The sequence below is a fragment of the Tetrahymena thermophila genome (assembly GCF_000189635.1).
Source record: "Tetrahymena thermophila SB210 genomic scaffold scf_8254446, whole genome shotgun sequence".
NCBI lineage: Eukaryota > Ciliophora > Oligohymenophorea > Hymenostomatida > Tetrahymenidae > Tetrahymena > Tetrahymena thermophila.
Window position 1 is genome coordinate 496463 of NW_002476226.1, and position 22121 is coordinate 518583.

At 23.8% G+C, this 22121-nt stretch overlaps 9 protein-coding genes across 9 annotated transcripts; 4 read left to right on the forward strand and 5 right to left on the reverse strand. All coding sequences in view use genetic code 6, as the record gives it.

Annotated features, from left to right (window-relative positions):
* Positions 1 to 503: 503 nt before the first annotated feature.
* On the forward strand, positions 504 to 2434 carry TTHERM_00494848 (divergent CRAL/TRIO domain protein; the record flags this gene model as incomplete). Its single annotated transcript, XM_001470934.2, has 6 exons — positions 504 to 827; positions 886 to 1124; positions 1460 to 1673; positions 1723 to 2072; positions 2134 to 2263; positions 2309 to 2434. 6 exons carry the CDS (start codon positions 504 to 506, stop codon positions 2432 to 2434), a joined length of 1383 nt encoding a protein of 460 aa, XP_001470984.2.
* A 439-nt stretch (positions 2435 to 2873) lies between these two features.
* Positions 2874 to 3842, forward strand: TTHERM_00494849 (hypothetical protein; the record flags this gene model as incomplete). The annotated part of the gene is made up of 1 exon (XM_001470935.2): positions 2874 to 3842. The coding sequence occupies one exon, from the start codon at positions 2874 to 2876 to the stop codon at positions 3840 to 3842; it is 969 nt and encodes a 322-aa protein (XP_001470985.2).
* A 711-nt stretch (positions 3843 to 4553) lies between these two features.
* Positions 4554 to 4826, reverse strand: TTHERM_00494850 (hypothetical protein; the record flags this gene model as incomplete). Its single annotated transcript, XM_001023268.1, has 1 exon — positions 4554 to 4826. One exon carries the CDS (start codon positions 4824 to 4826, stop codon positions 4554 to 4556), a length of 273 nt encoding a protein of 90 aa, XP_001023268.1.
* Positions 4827 to 5229: 403 nt separating this feature from the next.
* TTHERM_00494860 (hypothetical protein) lies at positions 5230 to 7233 on the forward strand (the record flags this gene model as incomplete). Its single annotated transcript, XM_001023269.3, has 1 exon — positions 5230 to 7233. The coding sequence occupies one exon, from the start codon at positions 5230 to 5232 to the stop codon at positions 7231 to 7233; it is 2004 nt and encodes a 667-aa protein (XP_001023269.3).
* Positions 7234 to 8484: 1251 nt separating this feature from the next.
* On the reverse strand, positions 8485 to 10582 carry TTHERM_00494870 (glycosyl hydrolase family 20 beta-N-acetylhexosaminidase family protein; the record flags this gene model as incomplete). Its single annotated transcript, XM_001023270.1, has 3 exons — positions 8485 to 9205; positions 9544 to 9716; positions 9836 to 10582. 3 exons carry the CDS (start codon positions 10580 to 10582, stop codon positions 8485 to 8487), a joined length of 1641 nt encoding a protein of 546 aa, XP_001023270.1.
* A 945-nt stretch (positions 10583 to 11527) lies between these two features.
* TTHERM_00494880 (hypothetical protein) lies at positions 11528 to 14764 on the reverse strand (the record flags this gene model as incomplete). Its single annotated transcript, XM_001023271.3, has 1 exon — positions 11528 to 14764. The coding sequence occupies one exon, from the start codon at positions 14762 to 14764 to the stop codon at positions 11528 to 11530; it is 3237 nt and encodes a 1078-aa protein (XP_001023271.2).
* Positions 14765 to 16188: 1424 nt separating this feature from the next.
* TTHERM_00494890 (hypothetical protein) lies at positions 16189 to 16464 on the forward strand (the record flags this gene model as incomplete). Its single annotated transcript, XM_001023272.2, has 1 exon — positions 16189 to 16464. One exon carries the CDS (start codon positions 16189 to 16191, stop codon positions 16462 to 16464), a length of 276 nt encoding a protein of 91 aa, XP_001023272.2.
* Positions 16465 to 18373: 1909 nt separating this feature from the next.
* On the reverse strand, positions 18374 to 19407 carry TTHERM_00494900 (transmembrane protein, putative; the record flags this gene model as incomplete). The annotated part of the gene is made up of 6 exons (XM_001023273.3): positions 18374 to 18433; positions 18513 to 18730; positions 18791 to 18915; positions 19085 to 19238; positions 19301 to 19347; positions 19406 to 19407. Coding segments are annotated over 6 exons (606 nt in total).
* Positions 19408 to 20329: 922 nt separating this feature from the next.
* On the reverse strand, positions 20330 to 21046 carry TTHERM_000494900 (peptidyl-prolyl cis-trans isomerase, cyclophilin-type protein; the record flags this gene model as incomplete). The annotated part of the gene is made up of 1 exon (XM_012799630.1): positions 20330 to 21046. A coding segment is annotated over one exon (717 nt), but the record flags the coding sequence as incomplete, so codon positions are not given.
* Between the last annotated feature and the right edge of the window lie 1075 nt (positions 21047 to 22121).

The following is a 22121-nucleotide window of genomic DNA, read 5'->3' on the forward strand; positions in this document are numbered from 1 at the left end:
ATTTTTATCCATTTTATAAATAATAAGTAAAAATTATCCTTCCTAAATACTTTTTAAATGTTTAATGCTATATATTATAGAGTAATTAAATCCATTCTGTTAATTAAATTTACTTTAAAAGTACTTTTAATGTTTATTGTTTGTTTGTTTGTTTGTTTGTTTGTTTGTTTGTTGGATTAGTTTTATTAAAATAATAATTTAAATTTTCATAAAATAATATTTTTTTTTTTTTTGATTTTTATTCAAAATATATTTTTTTAAATATGAGTTAGTTATTTCAATGTTGAAATATATGTTTAAAATTCCATATTTTAATAAATTTACCTTTTAAATTAAAAAATTAATATCTCTATTTATAGAAATCTTAAATAGTACTCTTTTGTTTATTTATTAAATTTTAATAATCCAAAACCACTCAAAAAAAAAAAAAAAAAATTAAGCAAGGCCTACTTTATTTTTAAAAATTTTGAAAAACTTATTTTCCATTTTATTATAAACAGAGTATGAAAACAAATTAGCTTTGTCAAATTGATATTCCTAAAAATTAATATTCAATTAATGCGCCATCAAACTAACACTATAATTATAAATATCTAAAGGAAAAAATTCTACCTGGCCTTACTCCTATAAACTCTCCTGATTTATCACCTTAGATATCATTAAATTAGATAGAAGATCCAGCATTTGCAAATATTAAAATGCTAAAAATTGATTAAGAAAGTAAGAATAATTTTTCTATGAACTAATTTTCTCAATTAAGATATGGCAGCAGAGTTATACATAAAGAACAACATAAGGCTGAGTTTGATAATCTAAATAATTGTGAGGTTCTGCTAACTATTATAAAAAATTTATACAAAATATTCAACACCCTTAAAATAATAGGCAGAAAACGATGAGAAAGAGTAATAAACAGGTATTGTACATGTTTCTAATTACCATAAAAAATAAACTGAAGCCAAAAAATCAGAAGACCTTGCTTCAGAGCTATAAGGATTTGAATAAGAAGTGTATGGTACAAGCAACAAATCTACTGAATCAAAATTTAGTGTTTTACAAAAATTTAGTACAACCAATAATAATAAATTAGAATTTCAAGACAATTCTTTAGAGTTTTACAATATGTAAATTATCTTATCTTTTTTTTACACATAAAGTTTATGGAAATTAAATTAAGTTGAATTTTATTAAACTATGACAAATAATAATTAATCATAATTTACCAATAATTTAATAGATTTAGGATTTAATTAATAGCTATGCTATGATAATGTTTTATTGTGATTTAAAAAATAATAAATATTTATCTAAAAGCTGGGTTACTTTTAAATAATTTGTTGAAAATTTAATATATTTTTTTTAAAAGTTGATTTTATTTTTATTTTGGAGTGATAAAAATAAATTTGAAAAAACATTAATCAAAAAAAATAATTTTAAAGTTTTTTTATCTAAAAAATAGAAATGAAACCTAAAAGAAAAAAGTTATGGAATTAAAAAGTATTATTGCTTAAAAAATAGAAACAAACACTTTATAACAGAAAATATTCAAAAAATTTGATAATTTTACTATTTTAAAATTTTTGAATGCAAGAGATGGATCGATAAAGGATGGTTGCTAGATGTTTATAGATTTTTTATAATGGAGAATAGATAATTAAGTTGAAAATATTAACGTAATTAAAAATAAAGTATTTTATTTTACTAATTAAATTTATTTATTAGGAATTTTAGTTTTAGGAGTACGATTAAGTTTAGAATGTTTACCCTCACGGATTCCATGGGTATGATAATGAAGGAAGACCAATTTGGATTGAAAATTTAGGAAAGTTAAAATTAAAAGAGTTGATGAAAATAACGAATGAAGAAAGGTTGAAAAAATACTTTATTTAAAATTTTGAGTATCTAGTAAATGAAGTATTTCCTGCTTGTAGTAAAATGTTTTAAAAGCCAATTTACTAATATATCATAATACTTGATATGAAAGATCACAATTTAAGCTTGAATGATCTTAAAAGTTTTTTGAATATGACATCGAATATCACAAAAAATAACTATCCAGAAATACTATATAAGTAAATTAATATATTAAACCAGTAAAAAAATAAGATATATTTTAAAAAAATAAATATAAAGAATGTACATTGTTAATACAAGCTCTTTGTTTTCTTTTCTTTGGAAAGGTGTCAAATATATTTTGAATGAAAAAACAAGACTCAAAGTTGAGATTTTAAGTAATTAATTTTTAAAATCTGTAAATGGAAAGGTAAAATTAGTAATAAGTCTTCATTAATGATTGTAATTTTTTAAGATTAAAATAGAAAACATTCCTTTGTTTTTAGGTGGATCTTGCTAACACTGTGTCTAGATACAAAAGGAAATAGATAAAAATTAAAAGTATTTATCTAAAAAGATATGTAGCTTGTAATCAAATTGAAATATTTTTATTTAATTGATAAAAAAGAATAAATTAAATGTGCATTAATTTTATTTATTCATAGACAAATCATTATAAAATTGATACAGAAATAAAATACTTTTCTTTTTTATATATTAAGTATGTGTAAAACTTGTTCCAAAAACTCAATTTAGAATAATTTTTAAAGTCACTTTTATTAAATTAAACTCTTTGTATTTATTTTTAATGTGGAATCAATAAAAATAGTGTTTAGCTGGCTTACCCACATCAGGAAATAAAAATAAATGTACACTAATTTTATTTTGGTGAAAATACATCTCTTCTCATCATTAAAAACACATTTTATTAGTGATAGAAAAATCTTAGAGGAAGAGGAAAAATTATTATTATAAAAATTTAATCAAAAATAAAATCTAAATAAATCAACAAAGGAAAATAAAAATAATTAGTTAAGCTGATGTCAAAAAAATTTTTGTCAAAGACTAATCTCAATTATGCAATTGATGTGTAATTAGGATTAGAAAATCCTTTAAACAGATTCAAAGAGATTAACGATAGTCAGAAGGAAGAGTATGAGAAGGAATTTTAGGAATTTTACGAGAATGACTTAAAAACTGGTTTCTATATTCATTAAGATTAGGAAGATGATGAAGATGAAGAAAAAGATGCAAATTAAGATAACGAAGATAATTAAGTAGAAAAAGAACTTGTGTAATTCTACAATTACAACTTACAAAACGAATGGTGGCATATTGATGAAGAAAACAATAATTAAATTGTTCTCTTCAACTCAAATGGCAACGTTATTCCACAATTAGATTAAAGTAAGGCAAAAGACTTTTTCAAACTTATTCAGTAGCAAAACATGATTAAGTTGCTTCAAGAATTTTACAAAAAGTATGATTACGTACTCATTATGATCTACAGTAGCAAAAAAGGAAGTGATTAAATTTTAGATACTATTTCAAGCAAAATTTCTAAATCTTCTAAAAGCTAAGTTTCATCAAAGAAGACACATTATACTTAGATTGATGAAGAAAAAACTGACTTCAAAAGAATTAGCATTTTTGTTTCAAAGTTTGATTTTACAGATGATGAAGAAAGTATGAAGAATAAAGCATATACTTTTGATGAATTGGAAAAATTATTGAAGGAATACGAAAAGAACAACGATGTTTTAATTTTCCCTGTGATAGTAAAAGAAGAAATTAAAGATATTATTGTTGAAGACTTTGATGAAAAGCTCGCTGAAAAGATTTATTCTTATTGTCAATAGCACAGATATGAGTGTCTTTATGACTCAGAATCAGAAAATGAAGCTAATTAAGATGATGACGATGATGAAGAAGAAGAAGAGGGTGCTGAAGAATCTTCTGATGAAGAAGATAGCAAACCTTAAGATATATACGTCTAAAAAACTGAATGATAATCAATAAAACTTTGCTTCTTTTTTTTTTACTCTCTTTTAGAAATAATTATATCATCTCTACATATATATAATAGAACAACAATAAGCAAAATTATAATAAATAAATAAATAATTTAATGGCAACAAATGATCTAGTAAATAAGTACTTTAATCAACATCACTAACTTTTATAAATGGCTTGATTTGTCATTAAAAATTAAATAAAAGGAATATAATAAAATACATAATAATTTCAATTAATCTCCTCTAATAATTCCGATCTTCTAATCATTTATCTGTCTATTAATCAATCAATCTAGGAGTTGAGGAATGCCTTTCCCTCTAAAAAATATTAAATTATATTAATAAATATATAAAGGACTGTGTGTCCCACATATTATTAAATGAAGAATTTAAAGTGTGAAACCATATTCCAAAAAAGTAAAAAATTAAGTATTAAAGTTTAACTTTAAGTGGCATTTATTAAATGCTAAAGATATTGATAATGTTAATTTAAATTTGCTGACCTAAAAATATTAAATAAGTGTAGAAAAACGGATCTGTTTATCTTCATTTATTATTAACATTTTTAGAGAATCTATTCAATAAATTTTTTATTGAGTGAGTAACTATTATCAATATTTATTGTACAAATATTTCAAATATTTCTTCTGCTTTTGCTAAATTTAATGTAAAATAAAATTCTAAAAGCAGACCACTCTCATTCTTTCATTCATTCATCTTCTTCATCCTAATTTAGTTAAAGTCTATCCTATAAGGATTATAAATATCTAAAAATTATATTTATTGTGATTGTATTGTATTGTATTCACAAAGACTTTTTGCTTTTTCTGTTTGTTGCACCATTTTATTTGAATAAACTATTTTTTTTATTTTATTTTTTCCAGTATTATTTTTTTCTTCTTCTGAAATTTAAATTTTCTTTTTTAAGGATTTATTTATTTATTGTTCGTAAAGATTAAAAATTTCAAATAATTTCATTTTGAAAATACTTTAATAATGACATGCTTATCAGCTAATATCTAGGCTACCAAAGTTTTCCTGATCGAGTAATATTTATTCTATTTTTATATTTAACTTTCGCTTGATTTTTGAAAGTTTAATTATGCACTTTGACAGATGAAATAAAAAAACAGGATACGAAAGAAATAATATAATATTTGATAAGGTGAACGAATGCTTTCATTAAATAGATAAATAGCTAGTATTTTTTGTAGGTATTCTAAAAACCTATTAACCGCGAATTGGTTAAAATTTTGCTTTTTTAATATTTATATCTTTGAAGAGGTAATTTGCTTTTTTATATTAATTCAAAATATTAAAAATATTCAATAGAGTGCAATTAATTTTACACTAATAATTAGCTGAAGACCAATCAATTAGAATGAATATCTTTACAAACAATAACATTTAATGGAATTTAAATGCAAATTAAAATAATAACTAGAACCTTTTTCTCACTACTATGACAGAGAGCTATATTATTTCAAGTAAAGGTAAAGGACAAGAGGAGTATATGTAATCAGAAGAAGCAATGTGTGTCTCTGAGCTTAAAAAAAAACGTATGTAAGAGCAATAAAAATCAAAGCGCAAAGCACTAATATAAAACTTGAGGAAAAAGGCCTACGAGGAAGATCATTCTACTTATCAAGGAATGGAATAATCATAACAATAAGTTAATTCATAAATGGTATTTTCATAAAATAATTAGTAAATTGCTGAATAACAATTAATTTCATTGGATGATATATCTAATGTTGCAAATAGTGGGTACTCCGCAAGCAATCCAGAAGACCCAAGCTAATCACTCGCTAATGATTTTAACTTTGTAATGACTTAAAATGGAATGATAAGTGATGTAATTATAAACAATAACTCAAATCATAATTCTGGTAAATTTGAAGAGGGTGAAGGCGGGATGATATTTAACCAAAATAAAACAACATGCTCTCCTTAAGATATTATATAGTTGATACAGATTGTCTACAAAGGGGAGATTAAATTATCTTATAAAGAGTCAAGATTGCTTAAATAAGAATTAAATTTGCTTCGTAAAAATTTGGCGAGCATAAATAATGGAATGAATAATAGCGACTACAGCAATAATCAAATGTGCTCATCAAATATTAATATTATGGAGTATGGAGATGAAATTTAGAACATTTAGCAAAATTAATAAAATGAAATATAAAAGAAAAAAATAAAAGAAGCAGAACTCTTTAATAACGACATTGAAAAGATGATTTAAGTTTTCTAAGGGATGATTTATATTGTTTAAAATAAAGAGAAATTCAGTATGGATGTAGTGTATGAATGCATATGGACTCTTTCAAATTATTCTTCTACTGAAGAGATGCGTAATGAGATACTATTAATTTACGAAAATAATGCAGAAGTCCTCTTAAATTTTGTTAATCACTGTGTTCGTATGGTAGATCAATAGCAAGCTAGTATCCTTCTTACAAAAGTTATATTAATCATTGGAAATATTTCTTTGGAGTCTTACGAGTTTTGCTAAAGAATTTTAATGTATTAATAAAACTAGCTCCTGACTAATATTCAGAACACTATATTATATCTCCCAAACAGCCAATTAGTTGCCGAAACAATGTGGCTTTTGAATATCTTTTATAAAACATAGAAGTTTTACTATCAAAATGAAAATATTTCAAAAAATATTGCTTTTCTTTTGAATAGATTTAAGTCTCATCCAAGGGTTGTTTAAGAGCTTCTTTGGTATCTCATAACTCTATCTTAAGATGGTGATAGCTAATTTCATATGCTTTATTTTGATGAAAATGTTATAATCCGTTTATTAACAGTATTATTGATATCTACCCACAATGGAAATACAATTGCTTGCCTAACTTTACTTTCTAATGCTTTGGCAATGTTACCATAAGAAAGAACTGAATTCATTACAACCTTGGTTACTGAAAGTGTTATACAAGTAAATAATTAAGTAAATCTTGATATTGTAATTAGTAAATGTGTTTAATATAATCCTAATTAAAAGAATGTGCTTTTCCTTGCACTCAATAAATGTATCTAAACAAATATAATTGAGATATAAAGAGAAACTTTTGTATTTATTTCTAATCTAGTTGTTCTATTTCCTCTTTACGTTGCTTAATTGCCTGCACTAATAAATATTTTGATTTCAATATTTTAAAATGGACAAGAATAGCTATTTGTGGATCTATGCTACATATTTTCAAATTTATTTATTTAGCTTCCATAAAGCAATTTGCTTGCCTAATAGCATCCTCAATTAATTCCTCTTCTTTAGGCTATACTTAGTAATGAAAATATATAGAAGCAATATTCATAACAAATTGGATTCATATTTTAGCATTTTGCAAATTATTTGCAATCTACAAAATTATGAAACAAAAAAACAAAAAAAGTATGAGAACAAAAAGAAAATACTTAATTAATTTATAATAAAAAAATATATTTTGTTTGAAAAATTAATACTAACTTATCAAAATATTTATATAAATTTATTTTGTTACTATCCAATAAACTAAATAAGTAAATGCATCAATCAATCAATATTGAACTACATTTTACCTTTTTGCAATTATTTATTCAATTAATTATTCTAATAAAAATATATTTTACTTCATAATTAATATCCATTCAAATAAATATATTATTGTAATTATATTTTACTCTTTTGAGCAAAATAATTTTATTTCTTACTTCATATTTTAAAAGCTATTTCATAAATTTTAGGAATATTCCATATGATATATAGAATTGAATTAATTTTTTTTAGCTATTCAAAATAAATTTTTTATAAACTGCAAATAAAACTAAAGTAATTCAAAATATTTTATTCGTACAAACATATAACAAAGATTACACAAAGTTTACAATTATTTATGAAAAAAATTATTTTTTAAGTTTCAGAATCAAATATAAGTCTTCCTTAAGCTTTTCCTAGCTTTATACTATATAGCCTCAAAGGACAAAAGTTAATGATGTGAGTCCCAATAATCTAAATTTAACATCCCAACCAATCAATCTACTGGCTAGCCACCCAATTTATCTTACGTATTAAAAGTATTCAAATTGTAATCCAAACAAGAATCCTTTCCTTAATTGTACTAATATAAATTACCAAAAATTCATTTTATTTTTAGTTATGTTGCTTTATTTATTTAACTTGATAGATATATTGCAAGTTTGCTTAGAAAAAGCTTTGATTATTATTTTTTAAATTTAATTTAATAATAAATAAATAAGTATTGTATCTATACATTGATTTATTTTTACAAAAAATAGAATAAACAAACAAATGAAAATTTGCCTGCTGATAAACCTTAAATATGTTGCACCAATTGTGTTTTCATTTAAAGATTTAAATAATTTATTCAAACCATGAACATTCTAAAAAAAGTCTTATTTGATTATATTAACATTTTAAATTAAGCTTCGTAAAATAAATAACATTTTTCATTAAGAATTTAAAATAAAAAATATTTGATAGTTAACATTTTGTTAATATTTAAGCTATTTATTTATTTTACTAGATTATATAATAGTAATAAATTTTTTACCATATTTTTAATATATTTTCAATAAGTTTTGTGCCATAAGCAACTTTTCATATAAAGATATTTTTTAAAGAGTTTCATTGAGTATTTGTTTGTGTTGAAGTTGTGGATTGATAAACATTTGCTTTTCTCCAATCAAAGCATATTCCAATATTTTCCTTGCAGAACTTGTTGGTTACAGGGGCAGCATTGATACCTCTTTCTATCATCAAGTCTTCCATAAAACTTAATCTTCTTGCTAAGTCACTCATGTCGATACTGCTATCACTTGGGGTACTGTGATTACCAGTCCAAAGTCTTTCAGCAAGGGCACTAGATCTAACCCAAAGGTAAACATCTAAGGTAGAATCAGTGTTAACTTCACCCCATAAAGTGGTTTCAGCACCGAGAATTCTTGAACGATCAATTTCAACAGGAGAAATGTTGACTTGGTAAATGTTTAACCAAGTAGTGAAATTTCCGAAGAAGTTACCCCAAATAAAGTTAATGCCAGAGTTTATGTATAAGAAATCTTCAGGACTCAAAATAACTTTGTTAGGTAAATTTTGAATAACATTGTAAGTGTAGGATTAACCCCAGAATTAAATGATATCTTCAGGAGCGGGAGGGATATGTTAAACTTCGTTAGCCCAGTAAATTTTAGTTCTATTAGCCTAGATTGATTATTTTTATCTATTTCTGTAGTAGACTTAAAGTTGATTATAATCTGAAATATTATTCTAAGACATGAACTATTTAATTGAAGGTCTTTAATCCCAACATGATCCAAAAACTTCATCTCCACCCATATGAATATATCTAAATATGAAAATTAAAAAAGATCAATAATCAAGCAGATAAAAGACATAAATTAATTATATTTATTTTTAATAGAATCCATTTTTAGTTTACAACTTAATATTTTGTAAAATTTTAATGATCTGATCTCGAGCATTAAAAGTGTAAATTTAACAAGTATTATCTAGCAATTAGTTTTCATGAAATAGATAAGCCTAATGCGAATTAATTAATTAAAATTTACTCTCCCAAATATTAAAAAAGGACTAAAATTGATTTTTTTTAGATGATTTTTTTACGATACTTGTAAATTTATTCATTAATAAATATATAAATAAAATAAATATGATTTAGCTTACTAATCTTGGAAGAGTTCTTAGATATCCTTGAAAATGAGATCATTAGCTTCATAAGTCAAGTCCAAGGTTGGGTCAAGTTAGTTATTATAATGTTCACCACCTGGGCAAGCAATAGTAATGTTAGAGTATTTTTCTGATCTACCCCATGATCTGACATGACCAGGAGAGTCAACCTATTTAGGATTTCAATTAAAAATTAGTTTTTTATATTCATACTTATTCAAATTAGATTTAGAATCCAAGCAATTTAATTCTATTTCTTGATTTGGAATGTAAATTAAAAAATAATTACTTCAGGAATAACTCTTACACCACTTTAGGCAGCATAATCAATAATTTCTTGAACATCAGACTTAGAATATCTGTATCTAGCGCCATATGATCCAAAGTTTGACATTTCGGGAATTGATTCAAGTTCGATAGGGAAAGACTCATCGTCAGTAATATGCCAGTGGAGCACGTTCATTTTATTGTACATCATGGCATCTATAGTTCTCAAAATAGAAGATTTTTTTAAGTAATTTCTGGCAGAATCAATCATAACACCTCTGTATCCATATGAAGGGGCATCTTAAATTTAAATAGGGAGATGAGATAAAGATACTTCATCAGAGTTTTATCTCAATAATTAAGACAAGGTTTCAAGAGCGCGTAAGAATCCAAAATAGGTGTTAGCACTAATAGAAATAGTTTTATTGACTGAGGCTTCTAAATTATAGCTTTCATCATCTGTTCCAAACTCTCCGAATTTAATATCAGTGTTATTTACTTTAATAGTAAAACTGAAATCTGAAGCGCGAAGATTACATTAGACTGAGTCTTTGGTCTAGAAAATTTTTTGAGCATAGAATTATATCTTGGTACGCATAGCAGATGTTAAATTATTTTAAGTAAGAGCTGCGTTGAAATCGCATACTGAAAAAGGTAATGTATCAGTACCATTTATTATTTATTTAGGGAGAGGCCATAATTTAATAGCTTCAACTTATGCAACAAGCACAAGTGCTAAAACTAAAACAATTGCTGTGTTACGAGACATCAAATACTTTTTTTAATACTAATTTTTTTATTATAAATTAATTGTTTAATCCAAACAAAATCAAACAATTTATAGTTTCTATCACTAACAAAATTTTTTGATTAAATAATTGTTTTTTTTATTAGTAAATGGCTAAATATTAATTATTCATAAGATTTTTTCACAAGTAGTATTTATCAAATGTAAAAGAAGTAATATAAGTTAATATTTATTCATGATTTAATTAATTTATCATTTGTAACCAACCTTATTTATTTTTATACTTTAATCAATCTTAGAAATTTTAAAGTTGTTATTCCAAAAACAAATCAATTTTTAAATAATTTTTAAAAATAAAAATAAATCTAAAATAAATTTATCAGAAAAAATTACTTCATAATTGAAAATTAAATTGCTTATTTGAAATTAATATTTTGCTTCTTTGGGAAAAATAATAAAAAATTAATTAAAATAATAATTTTTGTTTCAAATTTGTGAGTAGGTTTGTAGATTTGTAGGTAGATAGATAGATAGATAGTTTTAAATAAAAATATAAAAAAATAAACAAATTGATGATTATTAAATCAGTTTGTAATAGAAACGTTTCTTTAGATTGTAATAGATTCAAATATAGATAGGTAGATAGATATATAGTTAATGATAGTTTTTTTTCTTTTCTTTTTCTTTTTTCTTTTTTTTTTCTGAAAGAATGGATAAATGAGTGAATTAATTAATTTATTAATTTACTGACTGAAATACAATAAAATTTTTGAGCGTAAAATGTATTTTTTTGATTTATATATGAATGAATGAATTAATGAATGAATGGAAGAAGGATTGAAGAAGATTTTTGTTAGTTTGTTTAAAGTAATAATTCAAATCAATAAATATATTTTCGCTTAATTTTATCAAGTAAATTTTAATTATTGTATTTATTTTTAGTGAAAATTCTGGTTTGGATCATTTTCAAGAGAGACTAGGGAAATCTTAGTCATTTAAATAAGGTTTGCCTCCTCTGTTATTTTAGTTATTTTTAATGTAGTTATCGTTACTGTTGTTACTCATGCTGTTGCTAGGGTTGTGCTTTCCTTATTAGTTTCTATGGTTGTACATTTAGTTATTATTATTTTGAGGATTGTTAGCTTGGTTTGTTCTATTATTATTATAATCTGGGTTGTTGTATCCTCCTTAGTTTTAATTTCTTTGGTAGTCATTTCTGTAGTTATTGTTATTTTATGCCATACCGTTGTAGCCATTATTTTAATTTTAGTAAACGTGAGCACCTCCAGCCTTATAATTCTGACCCACGTTTGTTGAATTATTTTTTCTATGATTTTACTAATTATTGTTAACCATTCCTTAAACACCGTCTTGAGCATACTAATTAGAATTTCTATTATTGTTATTCATATTACCTTAACTAAGTTATTATTTGTTTTGCTTTTTGCCTAAGTGGTATTAAGATAGTTATTCAATTTGTAAGAATTACTATTGCTATAATTATTGTTGTTATTGCTATCTTTATAACTATTATAAAATATATTTATTAGCATGTGAGTCATTAGGATTATACTACTGGTATTACTAATTATTTAAATTTCCTTATTTGCCTTACTATTATTGCTAGTATTGTAGTTATTGCATTAGTAAATTTATTTAATTAAAACTCTGCTATTGCTATTGCTGCTATTATTATTAAATTATCTATTATTACTGCTACTGTTAGAATTGTTATTATTATTACTGTTGCTATTGTTGTTGATGTTGCATCATTTATTAGCTTCTGTAAAAAGAAGCAATCTAAGGATTCTTAAGCAAATTTTACATGTTTTGCATCAATTATTGCTATTATTACTAAGTATTAGCAACATTCTGTCCTCCTTATCCTTGTTATGCGTACTACATTTAAAGAGCCAAGAGTTGCTACTATACTTTTGGGTCTATTCTAACTTATTAGTTTACTTATTACCCTTGTAAAAGCTAGTTTTGTTATTGTTATTGTTGCTATTACAACAAATACATTTACTACCACTCATTTTTGCTTTGTTCTTGTTAAATCAAATCTTTTACATGATTTACATATATTTTAGTGTAGAGTGTTAAATCTTTGTATTTAATCCAGTACAAACTTCTACTGTGAGCTACTTCTGTAGCTGCAAAATGTTCTTTCCAACTGTCCATCTATATCGAGTTATAAGGACCTTATTTTTCACCTTTCATGTCCTTATAAACCCAAATAGGTTCTTAGGGGTTTACTTGTAATAGATAAGCACAAGCTTAGAAGTAATTTCCTTTTTCTTCTTCTTGGTAAGACATTAATTCAGCTATCTTTTCAATTTCTTTTCTCTCTTTTTCTTTTCTTTTTTCTTCTTATTCTCTGCGTTCTTAGTCTGTAGTTCCTTAAAAGAGTGCTTCATAAACCTTTTATTTTATGTCTTCAGGATCTGCTTAATTAACTATTAACTTTTCAAGTTGGCTCTTTTCTTCGTCGGATTCTTCTTTATTTTTATCTTAGAAATTGTCATCATCTTCTTCCTCTTGCTCATTTTATTCTTGTTCATCATCTGAATTCTTGTATAAGTAACTATTTACATCTTACTTTGGCATTTTACCAAATATATTAGTAAAGTTTTCATCTTCATAATCCATATTTAAGAATTGATTATCAAAGCCTCCAAACCCTCCAATTGATGTAATGGGTTTTTGGTTACCATTCTAATTATGATTTGAATCCATATCATACTTCTAATTGTTATTAAATTCTTCTGCTTTTTAGTTATTATCTCTTAAGGTTTGAAGGAAGGTAGCCTTGGGTCCGATGCTGCTTATTTCTTATTAGCTTTGTTCTACCTATTTTTGTTGAATTTGCTTGCTGTTATCAGGATAGTAAGGCTCGTCTTACTTTGTATTAAAAGTTTCATCATTATCCTCATCTTCATCATCTTCGAGGTCATCTTCATCATCATCTGCATCTTCAAAAGCATTAGCAATAACAGTTTTATTATTTATTTAACGGGCTTAAGTAGTATTGTCTTTAGGTTATACAGAGGTTTCGCCAAAGGCCTCCAAATTTTTATCATCGTCATCTTCATCTTCATCATCACCATTTTACAATTCTTCTTATTGGTTTTTTTGCTCTTCTTCGAATTTGATGAGCTGTCTTTCGAACTCTTTCTTCTTCTCATTTTCTTTGGCTAATCTCTCTAGTTTCATATCTATATCTTCGTATTCTAAATCATAGTCAGCTTCTTGTTTTTATGCTTAGTCATTTTGCTAATTAGAGCCACTTAATAGACCAGATAACATGTCATTATTATTGCTATTATTATTGCTTTAAATTGAAGCTATAAATAAACTTAAAGCATCTCCTTAATTTTCTGTGCTCTATTATTGCTATTATTGTTATTGTTGTTATTATTACAAAAATAAATCTAATCCATTTGTAACCTATTCAGGTTATTTTTATTTCTATTGTTATTACTGTCTTTGGAATTACTTTGAATTGTTGCTGTCTTAATCTTTGTTTCTTTTGTTGTTTTTATCTTTCATTTCTTGTGCATACTTTTCCTTATCAAATGATTTAAATTCGAAATTAAACTGTTATTCGTCTACTTCCCAATTAGGTTCTTCTTCTGAATCGCTTTAATTCTTTTATTCATTTTAGACAGTAGGTTGCTCTACAGCAGGTTAAGCAAAGGTTTACAAGGCATCAGTTGGCTTTTTAACAACCTTTTCGAATGCCTCTGCAACATTAAAGCTATCACAGTAAGACTTATCAGTAAAAATAGGTGCCAAATGCTCACGGACAAATATCTAAGGGAATTGAGTGTGCAAGCCTTTAAGCCAATCCTAATTTAATTCAAATCCATTTCTACGACTGAGGCTATAATCGTTGTAAATTTAAATGAATTTGTTCTTTCCAAGTCCCTTCTTTCTTGTGGTATTGCTCAAGTCATCTTTGAAAGCTCCTCCTGAGCGAGGTCCTCCAATATTCCTTAGAATTCCCTATCCTTCTTCATTATTTCTTCCTTCTTCCTTCTTTAGATAACTAGTTGGGTTATTTCCTCTACCTTTATAACTGGAATAAGGCTAGCTATTGTACTCTGATCTGCCTTAGTTACTAGAGGGACCAGTTCCGTTACTCTAAGTATTTCCTATTTACTGGTTGGGTTTTTTCAATCCTTTATCTTGTTTGTTGCTCATTAAATCCTTTATCTTTAAATTTGCAAGGAGATCTACGTTCTTTACTTTGTTAATTTAAATTTTTCAAAAAGATTCGTAAACAATCTCCTAGAGTTTTCACAATAACTATGTGTTTATGTTTGAGTCAGAATAATTTTCTGAATAACTACTATTCTCCTTTCCCTAAAAAGGACTTAAAATATATGAAACTAGCCTTAAAGCCTTGCTAATGTAAATTAAATGTTTCCTATTAGTTTTTTGCAATGTTTTTGTATATTTTTCAATACCTTCTCTTTATTTTCTTCTATTATTTTATTAAGACTCTTTTCTTTTCTTTCTTATTTTAATATAATAAACTTCTCAATACAAATTTTATAAAACACTCGATTCATTTCCACTTATAATTACCTCTTTAAATATTTTCTGTTTCCCTCTTCTCTTCATCCTCCTCTTCAAGATTATTTGATTCCAAAATACAAAAATTCATCGCAATTTATTTCTTTCCTCTCATATTATTTAAAATTAATAATATAAGTAAAAACTTTTCTAGATGCTTTTTCTTCATATACTATTCTTTTAATCTTTTAATCGAATCTCAAGCTAAGAATTTTATTTATTTATTTTTTTTTTGTTTCTTTGTTTGTTTTTTATTTTTTTTCATCATACTTTAATGAAATCTTAACTTTTTCCTCTCTTTTAGTTTGCAAATAATTGTTTTATAGTCAACCAGTCACTCATTATTCGAAAAATTTCATTAAATATAAATTCACATTTTTAAAGTAAATTAAAGTGTGTTATGCAAATACTAAAAAATATTATTTTTCTAAAATTTTTATTATTAAATTGTTAAAAAAATATATCTAAATAACCTAAATATAATTTAACTAAAATTTTTAGAATTTATATTTACAAACAAAATATATAATATAAACTTATCTAAAAATTATTTTTCATGAAAAAAAATTTAATAAAAATAAATGTATGCTTTTCAAATTTTTTATAAGAAATTATTTTTATAATATTGTTTATAATTATAATTTTATTTTTAATTAGGATTTATTTTATTTTTTGCTTAAGTTTTTTTCTTTGATGTGCTTTAGGTTTATTCTTATATGTGATTAAGTTTTATTTTTGCTTGATTTTAAGTTTTTTTCTTGCTTATTTTAGGTATTTGTTTATTTAGTTTTTTTCTTATTTCAGTTTAAGTTTTCTCTTTGCTTAGTTAAGTTTTAATCTTTTATGTGTTAAAGATTTAATCTTGCTTTTGTTTGAGTTTTCTTAAACTGCTTTATTTATTTATTGTTGTTATTTTTATTTTTTATTATTTATTTTATATTTTTTTTCTTTCTTTCTTTTTTAAGTCTCAAAGTCTCCATATTTTTCAGCTGTTGTTTTAAAAAATACTTTTTATAAATTATTAGAAAGAAAATTTGTTTGAGAATCAGATGTGCTAAATTTTAAGGCTTGACATTATTTAAATGCGGTGGGTCAATCGAATTTCCGATGAGAATATTTTAAAACTAGAAATGTTTGAAATTGCCAACAAAAACACCTGTAATAAAATTGGCCATTTTCTAATCAAAATATCTCAATTACATAATGGTTATCTTCTTTAGCTGCTTTTTTAATGCAAAATACTATCTTATCACATTAAAATTGCAGCTAGCTGGTTGAAAAACTTTGATATCCATTATGATTTTAACCTCAAAAACTAAACTTGAACCACCTCCCTAACAGAGCTTTGTCTGATCTCAATTTTTTGAATTATTTTGTTTTTTATTTTTATTTTTCTTTTTAATTAATTATTTAAATTTCAAATAATTTTTTCCTCTTTTTTTGAATTACTTTGGATCTTTGAAAATTAATTTTCTTATCTAAAAAATTCTTTTATTAATATTTAATTTTATATTCTTAATTCAAAAAGATAGATAATTCACATTATTTTTATTGATATACTATATATAATAAAGAAAATAATTTTTAATATTCTTGCTTTTATTTGTTAGATTTATCATAAAATATGATAATATGATATACAATAAAGTTAATTTCTTTATGAATTTTTATTATTAGGTTGATATAAAACAAAAAACATATTTAATAAATTTGTATAAAAAATTAAAAGTTATTAAAAATACAAAAAACAAAAAATAAAAAAGAAAGAACTGCTGCGTAATTGAATTTTATAATGTTGGAGAAATCAAAGTTTTTATATTCACTTTTAATAAAAATGCACACACTTCATCCAGGACAGTTTTTTAAAAAAAATAAAACTCAAACATTTATAAAATTCAATTATGACAAGCCATTTTCACTTAAAAATGATATAAAAAATATATCGGTGAATTGCCATTATCAATAAAATTAAAAAAACTAAATTAATTCCTTTTCTTCCTAATACAATTAATATAATTTAAAAATCTAAAAAATTGATGATAAATCGTTGAGCTTAATAAAAATTAATTTTAAAAATAAAATATTTAAACATATTAATAGAATTAAAATTCCTATAAAATCATAAAAGTAAAATAAAGAAGAGCAGAATAGAAAAAATTAAGATCAGAAAGAAAATAAATAAAGAAAAAAGAAGAAAAATATCAAAAAGCTAATAATAAATAAATTAAATTAATAATAAAAAATAATTTGAAATTCAAAAAAATATACTAATGAATGTTGGAGATAGCTTTAAGTTATTACTATTTTTTGTTTTAAAGGTATTAATTTCATGCATATCAATAAAAATTTTAATTTTTAAATGATAAATAAAATTTTATAAAATTTCATTTCTTTTTAATTTTGTTAATTTAAAAATAAAAACATTTTAATATTATTATATTGAATTGTGTAAATAAAGGTAATAAATATATCTTTTTATCCTAATTCCTCATTTTTAAATGAAGAGTATTTTACTGAGGAATTATATATATTACCTTTCATTTATCTTTCTAGTTTATAAATGACCAGTAAAGGAGGGATGAGTGCAAGAAATTTATGTCTTTTATATTAACTAAAAATGTAATATTTTAGAAGTTATAAAATTAATACTACAAATTCAGTAAGTTTAGTTAAATTATACATAAATAGCTAACATAAATAAAATAGTTTAACAATAGAAATTAAATTAATATTTAGTTTAATTATAAGGTTTTATTAAATTCAATTAAAGTTTTAAAAAAATATACCATGCTATTAATTTGGTTTTATCAAATTGATTATTTTATATTTAATATAATCCAAATTTAATTTTTATTTGTAAATTAATTAGTTTTTAATTAGATTTTTAATAATTTTTTTTCCAGAGTATTTGATAATTTGAGCTGAAGTATCATAACAAATATATATATTTATATAAATATGTTTAACTTAGATCATTAGTTGTTTATTTTCTTTAAAAGTATATTTTTAGTTTTTTTTGAAGAATAGAGTGATTTGATTTTCGTTAAAAATTAATTTTTTGTAAGCTTTTTAGATATTTGATTGATTTTATAAAATAAAAATAAATTTAAAATAGATTAAAACATTAAAGAGAAAGTATTAATTAAGTTTACAAATGAAGATTTTATAAGTATTTATACAATTCCTAAAATTATTAATAAATATTGTTCTAATATTTTATATAAATATGTTTTATCAATTAACTCCCCAGAATCTTTTGAATAAGGCTAAATAAGTAGGCTTAATAGCGTTTTCCTATTTGTAATTTTAAAAATGACTTAAGTAAATAAAAATTTTAAAAATAATAACAAAAAAATGCTAAAAAAATAACTACCTCCATTTGATAGAAATAATTAATAATTCCCATAGCAAAGGCAAATACTAAAAGTTCACCACCAGGGATAGGGGCAACTAATCTTCTTCTCTTTAACCAGTTCCAAAGAGTTTCGAAGAAACGAGGCATAATGAAAAGGGCAATTTCAGATCTTCTGTTTTCAGGTTCCAATGTTACTGAGAAACCAGCTATAAATGCTGAAATAGCAGGGTTCCATCCTTTGTTTATATAAAAGCATGTTTAATTTTTGTATAAATTATAAAAAAAAAATTGTTTACCATCAATACGTCTTCTCCAGTTTTTAGTCTTGCATAAGAAGTATTTTAACACAGCTACATAACTTCCCATAAAACATAAAGATTTTATATAGTTATACAAAGCATGTCTAATAGTGGCAATAGGTCTAATATATTAATAGAAAACAAATTAATAAATTAATTTATTGGTTGTACCAATTTTTTTATTTTTAAAATAATTTAAATTTTCTATTTTAAAAGTGTTTTTTTCTCTTTAAAAAGAATGCTAGATGTTAAACAGATGATTTAATGATAAGCAAATGAAGAATGAATTACTCCTTGATTAATTTCTTGCGTTTAAATATGAGCAAAGGAATCAAATGAATAGGAATATAATATTTATATGAATTCTTGATGACAGTTACAAATCTAAGTAATGCTTCTTAGAGGCAGGTTCCTTCATGAAAGTCTTTGCATTCTAAAAAACCACCTATGATAGATATTAAAAATATTTGCTGTTTAATATTGATCTGTAGAGATAAAACGAATTACCATTAATAATTTACTACTATAGCTCTTCGCTAATAATTTTTCCTCCCCTATTTTATAATTTTAAAATACTGAGTTATTAATTTGTGATATCAGGAAACAAAATACATTATCAAATGCTTTTCTACAGTATTTTCTTCGCAGATAAACTTTGTAAATTTTTACAAATTTTGATGATAATATTGATAATAATTAATTGAAATTTAATTACGCTTGAATTAAATCTATCTATGTTAGTCAACTAAATTATTGTTTGGATATAATTTTTTTATAAATGATGAAATTAATTCAAAACATTATTTTCAGTATACCCAAAAGAATAAAAATTTCTATTAGATATTCTTCTAACTTTCTTAAACTGAAATCTACAAAACTATTTCCAAAACTTGCCTATGATTTATCCAAAGTCTGTCATTTAGTTTAATAATTTAAATGGAATGACTTAATCTAACAAAAACCTGAGTAAATAACTTAAACATAAAAAAAATCATTACATTTTCACAAATGTTATCATAACTTGTAAGATATATGTATCCTGTTTAATTTATATTTAAGCAAATTGCAACCCTCTACTATATTGATATATTTGGAACCTTTGCTTTATTCTTCTTCATATTTTGCTTTGAAGAATAAAAGAATTTTATCATTCCAAAATTAAAAAAGAGATAGTTGTTCAATTTTAACTATAAGTGATGCTATTTATAATTTTTTAATTATAAATGATGTATTAAAAATATAAAATGCTCTTCAAACATAACATAGAGGTTATTTGCAAAAAATTTAAACATAAATTAATTATGCTACATAAAGTAGATAGTATTTGTTATTTTATTGACTTAGTTAATAAAAAAATCTATAAATAACTTACAGTACATTATTAAAAATTTAAATCATTCTACTCCTCATAATTACGAAAGTAACTTTTAGGTTTAACTTTTTAATTTGCTTTCCATATTTAGTTTGATGATAAGATCATTTCTTTTTTAAACAAATATTTTAACTATTTTTAGTCAAAATTATTAATTGAAAATTTCATTTGTATTAAGTTATTTTGCAATTCATAATCTTAATATTTCTTTAAGGAGTTCCATCGTTTTCACTTGCAGTGTAAAATAAATATTTTAGAAGATCTAAATTCTAATAAACAACTCCAAAGACATGCCATAGTGATTGCCTTCCATCAAAAGAAGCTTTCTTTAAAAATATTGTATATTCACTACCAACGTGCCCATTTTCTTCAAGTCTCTCTTAAGCAAGAGCACCAATTTCAGTTTCATAATCATTTATTTCGCTATAATAAGACCCTCCAAATATTGTAATATTTCCTCTCCAGTTATTCCTTTCTGAGAAATAATCTCCAAACTACATATGAGTATCATAAATTTTATATATTGGTTTGTTTGTAAATGAAAATTTATTCTCAATATCAGTTAAATTCAATTTAAAAATATTCTCTAAGTTTTTATGCTCCTTTCTAGATTCACATTATGATAAAAAATTCATAACTGCTTTTGGTGCTTCATGCCCATATAATCCAATAGCTAAATCTCCTCTATTTTGCCCGTCAACATAAACAGTTAAATTAGCTCTGTGTGTAAAATTATACGGTAATCCATTTATATCCTCAAATAGATTTAAAATTATTGCTAACAAAAATATAATTTTCTACATCATCAAATTTTTTATTTTATTAATTAAATTTTAAAACATATCTTATTATTTAAATGAATTCGAAAATTAGAATCTTAAAAGTAAGAGTCTAGTAGATTTTTGCTAGTTAAATAAATAAATAATCAATTTTTAAACAATTATAACAAAATTAATCAATTAAAATAAGCTGTATTTTACTTATAAAAAAAATAGTTTTACTATTTAATATAAAAGAGTTTTTTTAAAAGTTAATTGTATTTAAATTAATTAAATCGATTAAAATAGTATTTGGTAGGAAAAATTATGTATCTCTATTAAAATAATCAGAAATAAATATTTTAAAGGGAATACCTTCATTAAATAAGATATCTAATAATATTATCTAAATTGGTAAAAATTTTTTTTTTCTCACAATAATATTTAAAATTCAATAAAAAATGGTTAATATAATTTATTGATTATGTCATTATATTTTTGGTATAAATTTATTTTAAATATTGATAGCTTTTAAATGACTTGAATCATTTTTGAAATAAAAAATTTGACTCTTAATCTTGCAATAAATTAATTCTTCTTTTTTTATATTCTAAAATATAAATTTTATTATTAATTTTAATTAAAAAATTTATTAAATTTTCATAATACCAACATATATTCAATAATATTTATGAAATAAAATTCTAAATATATCAATTTGATATTGGAAATACAAAAAATAAAATATATTTTGGCTTAAATGTGTAAAAATAATTTGCATAAATATTTGTTTTTAGTTTATTGAAAGTTTTTTGCAATAACTCTTTACCATCTTTTGTTTTCTTTAATAAGAATATGATTGTAATGGTATTCTGAAAATTTTTAATTTCAAAATTAAAGTGAGAAAGCTATAAACTTTCATAAGCCAATATTTGACATTAATAAAAAAATTATAATTTAAATGTAATAAACATTTATTTTGCTTAATGAAACTCGGGGTTGGGGTTGGGGTTGGGGTTGGGGTTGGGGTTGGGGTTGGGGTTGGGGTTGGGGTTGGGGTTGGGGTTGGGGTTGGGGTTGGGGTTGGGGTTGGGGTTGGGGTTGGGGTTGGGGTTGGGGTTGGGGTTGGGGTTGGGGTTGGGGTTGGGGTTGGGGTTGGGGTTGGGGTTGGGGTTGGGGTTGGGGTTGGGGTTGGGGT